Source organism: Scedosporium apiospermum (assembly GCF_000732125.1).
Source record: "Scedosporium apiospermum strain IHEM 14462 chromosome Unknown SEQ_SAPIO_0107, whole genome shotgun sequence".
NCBI lineage: Eukaryota > Fungi > Ascomycota > Sordariomycetes > Microascales > Microascaceae > Scedosporium > Scedosporium apiospermum.
The window spans coordinates 321,906-334,733 of NW_015971808.1; the positions used below are offsets into that span (position 1 = coordinate 321,906).

General features: G+C 54.3%; 1 protein-coding gene and 2 pseudogenes across 1 annotated transcript; 2 read left to right on the plus strand and 1 right to left on the minus strand.

Annotated features, from left to right (window-relative positions):
* Nucleotides 1–96: 96 nt before the first annotated feature.
* On the minus strand, nt 97–1,081 carry SAPIO_CDS6786 (uncharacterized protein; the record flags this gene model as incomplete). The annotated part of the gene is made up of 4 exons (XM_016788798.1): nt 97–197; nt 412–539; nt 643–699; nt 1,041–1,081. 4 exons carry the CDS (start codon nt 1,079–1,081, stop codon nt 97–99), a joined length of 327 nt encoding a protein of 108 aa, XP_016641597.1.
* Nucleotides 1,082–3,270: 2,189 nt separating this feature from the next.
* Nucleotides 3,271–5,070, plus strand: SAPIO_CDS6787 (annotated as a pseudogene; the record flags this gene model as incomplete).
* A 3,849-nt stretch (nt 5,071–8,919) lies between these two features.
* SAPIO_CDS6788 lies at nt 8,920–12,342 on the plus strand (annotated as a pseudogene; the record flags this gene model as incomplete).
* Nucleotides 12,343–12,828: the final 486 nt, after the last annotated feature.

Here is a 12,828-nt window from a genome sequence, read left to right on the forward strand (position 1 = left end):
CCTAGGACTCTTTTCACTGGAACGTGAAGAAGACGATGTAGACGGGGCTGCGGTCGATTTATTGCCGCGGCGCCGGTCCGCAGACCCGTCTAATTGTCAATCGATACCGTGCTGCTTTTTGAGCTGAGCTAAAGATTCGCGGCGGGCCTCGATGTCTTCTCTTGACTTGAGCATCTTTTCGGGCTGATGGTATAATACTGTGGAAACCGTTAGTGGGACGAAGAAAAAGAGAGAGAGACAGAGGGAAAAAAGGAAAAAAAAAGAAGGTTGAGAGATAATCAACGCAAGGCCAGTTCGAGTTCAAGAGCGTCCCGTGAGAATCGTTCATCGAAGACGCCCGAGTTGGCGGCGATGGCCTAGTTGAGAATGGGGAGAGGGATTGGCTTTGCGGGGGAGTGCCACGTCACATACCAACAAGGTATCGGTTCTGGAAATTGAAGCCGTTTAGCTTGTCGCAGGCCTGCTTTGCATCCATTACGTCTTCATAGACAACGAAGGCAGTGCCCTTGGTGTTGTTGGCAATGCCCTGTCGGACTTGCCTAGATGGTAGAAAAAAAAACGGAGTCAGTCATAAGACCATCTTCGAAGGGTAAACGGCGATTCAAAGCGCTAATCGAACGAGTATAGGGCATTCATGCGTACCGAATCGGGCCAAATTTGCCAAAGAGATCGAATAGCTCTTCGGGAGTTACGTTGTAGCTACATTGCAAAGCGTTAGACTGGATTCGAGTCAAGGCAGGGGGCAGTTGTCGAAGATCGTGATCGGTGATCGAGTGCGAAGGCTTGGTTGGAGGGAAAGGGGGCAAGGCTACCTCAAGTTCTTCACGAACAGAGCTCTATAAAAAAAAATCATCCATAGTTAGCCCTCAACTCGACCAAGAAAACAAAGACAACATCGTGATGACGAGGGCGGGCGATTCGCTTGGCATTGATGGAATCTGACGCTTGATCGTAGGAAGATTCGGCGTATCGGAACAGCGAGCCCGCTAAAGAGGGTCCCTCAACACGCGCTGAATGACTGCAACGGCCACGACACATACCGGTTCACTTCTGGGGCGAGTTTACCGCCGCGACTACTCATCTCTCGACTGATGGGATATGTCGAAGTTGTTTTTCTAAAAACCGCAGACGATGGGGCGTTCGGCGCGCGGTGGGCGTTGAATTAGGATTGTGGGAGATTCGGAGATCCGGGATGGGTAAAGTGAAGGAAGAGGAATGAAATGTTCTAGGCGGAGATAGAGACGGAGCGACAGGAAGGCAGAGGCAACGTGGGAGGGTGGAGAATATTACTACCAAGGCCGATTGATCCTGCCACTGCGACTCCTGGACTCCTGGACAGTGGACACACAGTATGGGGAGGGCCACTTGGAAGGAGCTGGGCAGGCAGGCAAATGCGCAATTGCCAATTGTGATTGTGTTTGGTGTACGACAGTGGGGTGAGTGGATGGGGGACTTGCGGGGACAGGAACATGGGCACAATTCCATAACAGACATCCCAGAGAGAGCCATACAATTCTGTTAGCAGACACTAGATAAGGACCTGATTGCGCTAAATGAAAGAAGTATAGTAAATCGTACCGTCAGCCTTTTGGTGTGACCCAAGGCAGGAAACTCCTTCCGAGCCCCGAGCATGGATTTACACTGTATGGGGTGATGACATCGGTCGGCTTTCATTGTTCTTTTCGTCGCGCAATTGTGCTCCTTTGACTGACGATGGGCTCACGTCCTCACTACGTAGAAAGTACCAAGTACGAGGAGTACGTACGAAGAGTACGAAGAGTACGGAGCGCACGAAGAGACTTGGACGCCGACCACTTTCCTTGACCTTGGCCCACCATGCCGATGAACCGCTCACCGGAGAAAGGAACAACCTTCTCCAGCCTATCAAGCCGGGCGACGAGCTGCCACCTGCCAATTCCCCTCCTGTCACCTGGTCCCCCCCAAAACCAATTTGAAAGCGAGTTTGGTGTTCTGGTGTTCTTCTTAAAATGGTTTAGCGTGGTACGATGAACACGTGATATACCCGCTTATAAGGTTCCCCCCAGCTTCTCGAACATGCTTCCCATTTCGGCATCACATAATAAAGGTCCAAATTACCCCCTATGTCGCTCGAGTTGTGTCGGATTGCAGCCATGATGGCGATTCTGTGACGGTCCTAGGTCTGGATGCCGAGTTTTCTGATTCATTTTGCACGCAAGGTTGGCAGATTATCGGCGGTTTTGTCTCTCTGCTCTCGCCCGACGAGTCGACCAACCTCCTCAAATCTCCCATCATCCTCACTCGTTAATTTCCCCTAAGATATCCCGATGGCGGCTCCCGCGAGGACACGCCACGCCTAACGCGAAAGCCCAAAAGACAGCCTCTTATTGCGTGGAAAAGGTCCCGTCTAGGATGCGGACCTGGGCGTAGAGCTTAAAGGCATTTATTCAAAAAAAGGTATGTTGGTGGGCGATTTCATCTGTCGTTTTTATTTTGTCCTTCCTTCCCCGGAGAGCGTCAAATGCGACCAGGTCGCGCTATTTTCGTGGCGCCAGCTTGGGCAAGGATGAAAGCGAGATCGGCGGCGGCGATACGCAAGGCTTTGAATGCTTGAAGTCTTTGGTCACGGGACGCGTGTCAAAATGAGAAGGAATGACGTTGAATGAGAGTCAGGAATGGAAGGCGCGGGTGGATCCATCGGGACAAGTGAGTGAGGTTGTGGTGATCGGGGAAATCTCCAAGGTCGAGGGTGATGAGTGCTGGGGATGCTCCACCAACATGGAGCAGGAGCGACTTGGAGCCTCTGTTGACGATATGATTCATGAGAGAAATGTCCCGGCAACCGCTTCCTCCAGTTCTCATCACAACCTTGGCCATTTCCCAGTCTACACACTCACTGGCGCAAACACCTTCAACGCGTCTGTTTCATCAAGCTTTCTCATTTTGCCCATCCCTACCTATCAAAAGAAGAAGGACTCTAATCCTGGCACTGCATATACTTCATCCTCATCGTTCTAACTTTATCAGAAACCCCGTAGATCTCACAAGCGATGAGCCGCGTCGCGTTCTGTCGGTCAACTTTGCACCAGCACTGACACTACTACGTCCCGTCGCGTTACTACGTCCTGAGTTGGGTCACTTTCTAACTCGCCCGGGACTCTTTCTGAGTGAGACATCTCTGCACTTGGAACTCTTGGAACATCGATTCCATCCTCTTGAACCTCAAGTCACCTTTTCCTTTTTCTCTCCCTTTGCTCTTCTTTACTCTACATCCCAACCCATCGACACTAGATGGATCCTCCTCAAGGTCAAGCGTATGACCCCACGCGCCCCTGGGCAGTGACGGATGCTCTTCTTGGTATTCTTGCGCGGTCACTACTCAAGTCGACTCAACAAGGACGAGGTACTCCCGTAGCTGCAACCAGCGGTCCTACTCGATCAACGCATCCTCAAGCTACCTGGCAGCAACCAGCGCCTAGGAAGGCGACAACAACCACGTCAACGACTACAACAACAGCAACCACACTAACATCACAATTCTGGGGTGGTGGTAACCCGGCGCATCCTACAAACGGAGTGCCCAATGGAATCACCCAAACCATGAGCACACCAATCCCAGTTTCTACCTCTATCTCCGCCCCTATAGTGACTTCGGCGGACTACTCTCATCAACATATCCCAGCGCGCGCCAGCCCTCCATTCCACGGAGCGCCGGACGCCGGAGTTTATCATAGCCATAACCAAAATAGGAGTAACCCCCCTACCCACAGGCCTAGCAACCCCACGAACAACAATACCGCCGCCAGCACCCACCACAGCGCTAATAGCGGGACTCATACGCCCGGCCTCGATCACGATGACGTTTCGCCGATGATGATTGACCCGAACCTAACGGCGTGGCACGATGGGGACGAGGAGGATGAGCACGAGCAGGAGAGCTTTCTTCACCAGTATTCTGAGATGGGCGGCGACTACACGGCGGTACCAGCGAATATGATTGACCCCAACCTCGCGTTACTCCACGACCACGATGCTTACCGCCACGACAGGCAGGATGACGACGATGAGGACGGCCAAATGGATGACGGGAATTTTGGGATTAATTTCCACCAAGGTACGCTGAGGCAACAACCGTCTAGGAGCTCGCGCTCACCTTACTTCGTCGAGACGAATGCTAAACAACGTGCGCAATCATCACAGCCTTTGGCTCGACGGCCTCGGCGGGGCACAGTTTCGTGCATCCCATTTCCACCGCTGACAGCAACGTCCTTTGGCCTTATTCAGGAACAGCTGGCTCGTGACCCATTTAGGCTCCTCATCGCCGTCACCTTCCTCGTCAAAACGAAGGGCACTGCCGCCATCCCCGCCTTTCACCGAGTCATGCAGCGGTTCCCGACACCGGAGATGCTCGCCGACGATGGTAACGTCGCTGAGCTGACGGACATGATTCGACATCTGGGTCTCGCGTCGGTTCGTGTGGCTGCCATCCGACGGTACGCGCAAGGGTGGATTAGGCAGCCGCCGAGAGCTGATGTGAGGTTTAGGGTAAGGAATTATTCTGGTCAAAACGTCGACGCGGTGGAGGGGGTGGCAGGTGCAGATGCGAATGACGTGTCGTTGCTAGCAAGCCCGGGCGCGGATTTGAGACAATGGACGGGCAGAGAAGATCCGTCACCGGCGGCATCTGAGCTCAAGGGCGAACTAGCGACGGGAGGACCAGGGGCAGGGGCAGGGACTTGGACGGGCGGCGGCGATGATGGGGACGCTTGGGAGATTGGTCACTTGACACAGGGCCCGTACGCCATTGACAGCTGGCGCATCTTTTGTAGAGATGAGCTGCTGGGCAAGGCCGAGGACTGGCAAGGTACGGGGAGGGAACCTGAGTTTCAACCTGAGTGGATGCGTGTTCTCCCACAGGATAAGGAGCTAAGGGCATACCTGCGTTGGATGTGGATGAGGGAGGGCTGGCAGTGGGACCCGCGCACCGGGGAGCTGGAGGTATTGAATCCGGAGATGCGTGTGGCGGTGATGGAAGGGAGAGTTGCTTATAACCCGGACGATGGGGAGTTGGAGATCGTAGGCCAAGCCTGAGATGATGTCTGAATTGCACTGGACACGAGGAAGGGGGCAGGACTGAGAGAGGTTTTTTCTTGTGTCTTTTTTTTTCCCTCTTTTTTTTACTATTACCATTACTACAAGGGGGGTAGGCGCGCATTAATGGAAAGATACCACGGGCGGTTACAATGGATGATTTGATGTTTTTTTTTTTTTTCGTTTTCCGTTTTTCTCTCTCCTTTCTCTCTCCTACCCCGTCTTTCTTTTGGGGGTTTCTTGTCCTTTTTTTTTTTTTTCTCCTTGCATTGGATGAAAGCGATTGATGACACAAACGAACTGTTCTTTCTTTTTTGACCTTCACATTTATCTAGCACGTAGGGGGCGTGCGTGTTTTATGACTCTCGGCCTAATGATGATTGGAACCTGGAGGTTGTTGATGCGAGGATAAGGCTATATGTTTTGCCTTGATGGCTGCCATTCTCTGTATATTTTTAGTAGTTCTAAGTTCTATAGCTCCGACGAAGCCGAAGTTTGGCAGAGCAGGGCAGTACATGATAACACATTCTTTTGTTCCTTTCTTGTTTTACGCGAATGAGTGAGAAGAGAGAGACCTTGGCGTGAAGCGACGAGGCAATTCGCGTTTCAATGACCGCTGTGGGTTTTGATGGAATCATGGGAGAGCGGGGATTTGTGTGGATGGGGATGAGACGAGGTGGGGTCTTTGGGGAATATTTGATTCCATCAATGGCGGAGGGTGTCTTCGAGCGTTGTGGTTGCTTTGCATTTGATACTTACATGAGTGACTATTTCTAGATCTGGTGAAGGCCCTTTTGTGAGGTCTTCGCGCGTGGTGGTCGCGGAAACGGGCCCTCGTTGGAAGGCGTTGCTAACTGCACGTTCTTGGGATAAGAGTGTCTATCTAATGTATAACGGTGAAGCCCGAGAGTACGTAAAGGAGAGTGATGGCTTTTGGAGAGTTTGGCGATGTCACGGACCGGGAAAAGAGGGCGGTTGATGTCACAATATGGTTGGGTTTGATCAGGGATCGTCGAGGTTCGTTTACATGAGGATAGGACTCCCTTTGGGACCTTAGGGGTCTGTTACGGTTTTGTTTTTTTTTATTGGATCGCCGATGTGTTTTGGAGATCTTTGTGGAGATAGGTGTTCCTTTTTGGTTCTCTACGGAGTTATCCTGGCTGCATGGCGATGGGGGCCAGATTATACCGGCGCGAAGGGAAGGGGGCTAAAGTGTGATGTGATGAGATATGGAGATGTGGAGATTATCGTGAGGTTAATGCTTGATGGTTACGTAGATGGCGCTTCGAGGAGGGCCGGGGCTCTTTGGGTTTAGAAGGAGAACCAGGGTTCTTAATGGATGGACAGATGGGAAGATGAGAAAAGGGTGAGATGAAGTGTTCGTTTGCTTTGCCGCTGGTGCCTTGCATGGTTCAGGAACGGCAACTCAGGCGAGCAAGGATATGAGTGATTACTTGTGGTTGTAGGCAACATGGTCTCGAGGGGAACAGATATTTCTCGTTTTTGGTAGTATCGGGCCATGCATTTCGATATCACGTCCCTGGGCGCTTCAACAGGGGCTTGGTTTACAAGGACCATGAACTGACGATATTACCAGTTCGTCAGCGAGACCGGGGGCAAGACGATCCAATACCGGGACAGCCGTTTCGATGGGACTCTCCAGTCTCGTCCAAGTGGTTCTCACACCGGGGCCCTGGTCTGGTAGTGGGCGGTTGCGAGCCAATGTTTCCTTGAAGTGCATGAAGAATCGACGCGGAGAGCGGGACTATTGAGTCAAATAGTCGACGGGTCGAACGAGTTAAAGTGCACTGGTATTGAGAGAACCGGGGGGTGTGTGGCCTTTACTTCGTTGCCTCCGAGGCTGCGTGGTGTCGCGTGGACATCAAATGGCTCTGAGGAGAAGACGACGACGAAAACGATGAGGTTGTGGCGATGGAAGGTGATAGGGCCACAGACGGCGAGGCCAGGGTTAGGGGGAGTGGTGGTAATTTCGAGGACGGAGCCAATGAGTTTTCGAGATGGGAATATTTCTTTGCCTCCGTCTGGCTTTGGATTTTTTACTGAATATTCAAGGTGTGCTCCGACCTAGAGAGTCGGCGGCTGCAAGGGAGTGAGAATGCGAAGTGGAAGGAAGTTGGGACAGAATTGGCCAGTCACGATGCGGTGTTTGGCAGGTACAAAGGGTACAAAGCAGTTAAGCGCCGATGTTTTGTGGAGGCTATTTTTGGGGGCGCTGATTGGTTTGGGGGAGCTGACACTGCAGGTGCCAAGATGAGGGAACATCAGTCGAGGTCTGGACAGAAGTACCTCTTTGAGAGTCTGGCGGGTTCGGCGGGCTTTGAACAACCACGGATACATTGAATTTTGTCGAGAGCAATGTACCCAGTCGATCCACCGAACCCTTTCCATGTACCTCAGTTGTTCTTCGCACGCGCCTGCCAGCCTTTGCCAGTCTGCCGGACAACTGTCGTCACCAGTTCGAACATCAATCACGACCCCACCTTCCTCGTCTTTTCTCTCCACAACATCGTTGTTTGTACTTCCAAGTTCCCCTCCAGCGGCAGGCTCCAACGTGTCTTCCTGTCTTCCTCTCTTCCAACCTCACATCCACATCTCTTCCTGCAGCCTGCCCATCACTTCTAATTGGCCCTCGTCAGCCACCGGTGGGCCAAAATGCATTGCGTCCTGCACTCTATCTTTAAATGGGCGCATCAACGGATGACGGATGCGTAGGATGTGTGTCCGGATGGGGGCATCAAGTGCTTGCTCTGGCCAGGCCAACCAACAAGGTCTGACAGGCAAGAAGGCGTGCTCTCGCCATCTCGCCGTTCGGCAAACATCCAGCCTGGTTCGGGATGCTGACTTGCAGCCAATCGTCCCGCCGTCGCAGCGGCAGTGGGCACCAAACACCACAGACAGCCACGCAAGAGCCAAACAACGACTGGGCACTCCCACTTCTTTCTGAAGAAGGCCAACGCCAAGAGATCATGTCGCTGTCTTGTTCTATTCTGGGAAACACACTACGAAAACGCACAAAGGAATAGTGGCGTTCCAATCTTTTCCCGTTTGGGGCCGGGTCCCCTTGGTCCCTGGTCTCTAGCCGACGACGAACACTCTCGCCGCGTCTAACACGATCAATCACACGCACTCGTTTCCTTCATTTTCTCTCCCACACCGTCGATTTCGTCCCTCACGCCCCCGTCCACCCTCCATTTCCTACTAGGCTGTCGCTATTCTCTCTCCCATCACCCTGCCGTCACCATGCACCATGCATCGTTCCGATGTTCCCGCCCCCAATGTACCCTCTTCGAGCGCCTTTGCACGTCTTTCTACTGGTTCCTCACCTTGCTCGTGACAATCTCCCCCAACATGGTCTTTTCCTGTCTTGTCTTGTTCTGTTCTGTGGCGTCGTAGTTGTCGTACTATCTCGTGCCATCTCGTACTTTAAGAGCCGCCCTCCTCCCCACCCACCATCTCCGACTTGAGGTCGGCTTGTTATGTTAACCATGCTTGAAGTCTAATCTAGTTTTTCCCTCTTCCTTTCTTTTAATCTTTTTCTTTTTCTTTTCTTTTTCGTTTCTATTTGTGCCACTTGAAATAGAGTAGACAGCCTTCGTTGACCGAGGCATCGTCTTATAGACACTCTTTCTTGATTCTATCCTTTTTTTTTCCTTCTTCGCGCTGAGCGCACCACCTATTCCAGGGAAATAGAAACGAACTAGACGAATATTTTTTTTAATCAACCTTCGAAAGGACTTCTTCTCAGGCAGTGCCTCACCTTTTTTTCAACGCCCTGGGCGGCGTTTCCGCTCACTTACACGACAAACGACAAACGACAACGAACAAAAAATGGCTGATCTGTTCATCTTACCATCGACGCGATACGACCCCGCGCTGTCGTCGCAGGACCGACGTCGCGCTCAAAGGGGCCTTAATACCATAATTGAAGAGGAGTTGGACCCTAGGGAATCCAGAGGACCCCAGGGTCATCACATTCCCATTCAGATTCAGCAGCAGACTCAAATTGCACACCAAACCAAACCCCAAACGACCCCTAACGAGACCGCCGATGGCTTCCGGAACAGAAGAAACGACATGAGGATCCAGGCTTGGTTGTCTCCCATGAGCGATCAATTCCCCACCCCGAAGGGATTCCCGACGCCGAGGGGCACCCACTTCCTCGAGGTTCCCATCTTCCCGTCTTCGCCTTCGTCCTCGGGCGCAGACCAGGAGGACTCCCAGGATGACGAGACCGGGTCCGAGAGCAGCTTTTCAAACTCGAACTCGAATCCTTGGTATCAGCGGGACAGCATCATGACCGATAGCACCGAGTTCGACGAGATGTACGATACCTCAGACGACGAGGCTAACCGCCGCCGCCACCACCGCCGCAGCCGTAATGGTGGTGGGGGTGTTGGGGGTGCTCTACCCACCATCCCCTCGAGGACTTCCTCTTTGCAGAGACAGTCCGCCATCAGGATCAAGGCCATCGTGCCCCCTTCCCCCCGCCAGCCCAGCACCCCCCGCGCTCCCCTTCCCAAGCTCTCCATTCCCACCGCGGCTGCTTCCCCCGCCGGCGGTCCTCGCCAGGACGAGATCGACATTAAGAAAATCACCTCGCCCATCGCGCCCACCCCGACACTTTCCGCCACCATCCCGCCCAACGCCGTCATGTTCATGCAGTCCCAGCAGAACGCCGACATCCCCAGCGCCCCGCCTTCGCTGGACGGGAGCTTGACCTCGGAGCAGATGGCTCAGATGTCCGCGCCGCCTACTCCCGTCATGGGGAATGACGAGGACGAACGCCTCGACGATGAGTGGACTGGTGTTCAGCTGCAGCCTGGTGCTCTTGCTACGCTTCACGCCCTTGCTGGTAGTGAGCGCAGCTTCCAAGAGGACGATGATCTGCATCATCACCACCAGCAGGAGAACCAGGTCATCGAGATTCCGGAGGAGCATCCCGCCGTCCCCGAGATGGAAATGCAACAGCAAGGTCTCAGGCTCGTCACGAGCTTTTCCTCCCACCTTCGACAGCGACTTGGCGGCGGCAGCGCTAGCGCTATTGCTGCTCCTACTTCTCCAATGACGGCGTCTCGTGCCTCCTTTGCCAGCCTCTCGAGACTCGACATCCCATCCCCCGGTGGCTTCTTCGCCGATCTCTCGCCTCGCACGAGACGGACTTGGGATGCTCCTTTCGATGTGGCCCCGCCCACCTCGACTACTGCTGAGCAGTTCTACAAGGTCCCTTGGAACCGCGAGGAGGCGCCCGCTATGCCTCTTCCTCCTCCGCCTTCGCGGGCGCAGAAGCAGCAGCAGCAGCAGCAGGAGGCTTCTCTCATGGAGATTGTCGCCTCGGCTTCTCCCCTCATCGCCGCGAGCCCGAGAGTAGATGTCCCGGCTCCATCCGCCTCCCCTTCCCTTTCGTGCACCACCGGCAGTGATCTCGTCGAGCAGATTGTCGAGATCAAGGATGACATCATCGATGAGGATGACATGCCCACCGCGCGTCCCGTCGTGGCTCCTACTCCCAAGACGGCGACCTTTGAGTCTTCGGGCTCCACTGCTGCTGCCGTTCCGCAGACTAGCGAGGATGACGTCGTGGCCAAGGAGATTGTTGGCGAGTGTGACCCCGCTTACGCTCGTATGCAGCAGCAAGTTGCTCTTGCGAATCTTGATCGCACCGAGTTGTGGCTCGTGGCTCAGAATGCTTATCTCAAGCGCGTCATCTCCCCCGATGTCGTGGGTGCCTCCAAGCCTGAGGCCGGACCCTCTGCTCCGCTCAAGGATGACCACGACGATCTGTCGTGCGCGTCGCAGACCAGCACCCCGCCCATGCCCAGCGCAGAGTCCAGCACCGCCATCACGACACCCGCCACGGCTACCACCGCACCCGAGAAGGCCAAGAAGAAGACGGTCCGCTTCTCCGAGACCATCGAGATGACCAACATCCCCTGCAAACTCCCCAGCCTCCTCACCAAGCACGAGTCCGCCTACTACCGTGCCTTCCAAGACTACATCATCCGCGCCCGCGCCCAAGACGTCTTCGTCGCCCGCACCACACGCTTCGAGGCCCTCCAAGCCCAGCGCGTCTCCCTCTCCTCTGCCCACCGCAACCAGCTCCTGGGCAAGTACCAGCTCAGCGTCGTCCCGCAGTCCGCAAAGAAGCGGCTCTCGACGAACGTGGCTCGCGGTGACGACGTCATTGTCGAGGACCCGGAGAAGCTGAGGCGGGAGAAGGAGGCTGAGGCGTTTTCGCAGATGGCTGTGAGTCTTTGGCATGTGGCGGCAATGAAGATGCTTAATGGCGGCAAGTTGATCATGGCGCCTGTGGGGAGGAAGTTGATGAGGCTTAGTATGAGGGCGGGTGTTGATCCGAAGAATAAGCCGCGCATCCTCGACCTTGGGGGTCAGGCTGTGTGCGATTGGGCGTGGCACGTCTCCTTGCAGTATCCCAATGCGAAGATCTATACCGTCACCACGAAGTCCATTCGCCAGCTCTCGAACTGCAATGTTCGCGGGCCGCCGAACCATCGCCAGGTCTCCGTCGACAAACTCACCCGCCTCCCCTTCGCAGACGCGCACTTCGACCTCGTGTCCGCGCGCGAACTGCACTCCATCCTGAAATACACGGGCGAAAACGGCGAGGACGAGTGGGAGACCTGTCTCCGCGAATGCATGCGCGTCCTCAAGCCCGGTGGCTACCTCGACTTCTCCCTCCTCGACTCCGACATCATGAAGGCCGGAAAACTCGGCCTCGCCAAATCTGTCGAATTCGGCTTCACCCTCTCCCGTCTCGGCTACGACCCCTCCCCCACAAAACTCTTCCTCTCGCGCCTCTCCCGCGCAGGATTCGTCTCCGTCCACCGCAACTGGACTTTCCTCCCCCTTGGCCCCCGTCCCGCCCCCACCCCCACCACCCGCTCCTCTTCCTCTACCCTCTCGGACGTCCGCACCCACCGCCTCCAAGCCATCGTCCCAACCCCCACGGGCTCCTCGGCCTCCATCGCCCCCGTAACGGGCCTCGTGGCCTCCTGGTCCTGGGAACGTTGGCTCCTGCGCTGCGAGATGGAGAAGGTCGCCGGGGAGCTAAGGCTCGCGGATACGGTTACCGAGGGGGAGGCGGTTTGTGAGGCCGGGAAGTGCTTGGGGGATGTGGCTGCCGTTGTGGAGGAAGGGAGGGGCTGCGGTGCCGGTTGGAGGATGTTGAGTGGGTTTGCTAGGAAGCCCGTGGAGGATGGGGATGATGGTGTTATTCGGATTGGGCTTGCTTAAGGGGGGGTTTCTATTTCTTGATTTTTTCCTTTTGACTTTTGAGGTTTTTTTGTTTGTGTGCAGTTTGATAATCTCTGCTCTTGTATGGTTTTGTGTTTCCCTGTCTCTCTCTCTCTCTCTTTCTCTTTGTGTCTATCTCTCACTCTTGAGGTGGACCTTTTCCTTTTCTTTTTCCTTTTCCACTCTCTTTTCTCATTTTCCTTTTCCTTTTTTTCTTTTTCCTTACGAGTTGCATACGAGGAGATGAGAGAATGTTGGGCATAAGTACATAGTTTTACCGAGTTAGTCTTCTACTACAATCAAGATATTGATACCCCTTATCCTCATCCATCCATATGAGCGCTCCCAGTGTCTCCCTTGCGTGAATGAATGGACAGACATGGGCATTAGACAAGACTTAGCTACCTCGACCCCTTCAGGTCACTAGCCCAAGAAGATAGATGTCCACTCCAAGGAAGAAGAACATCGCCATGTCCCCTCAAAAGA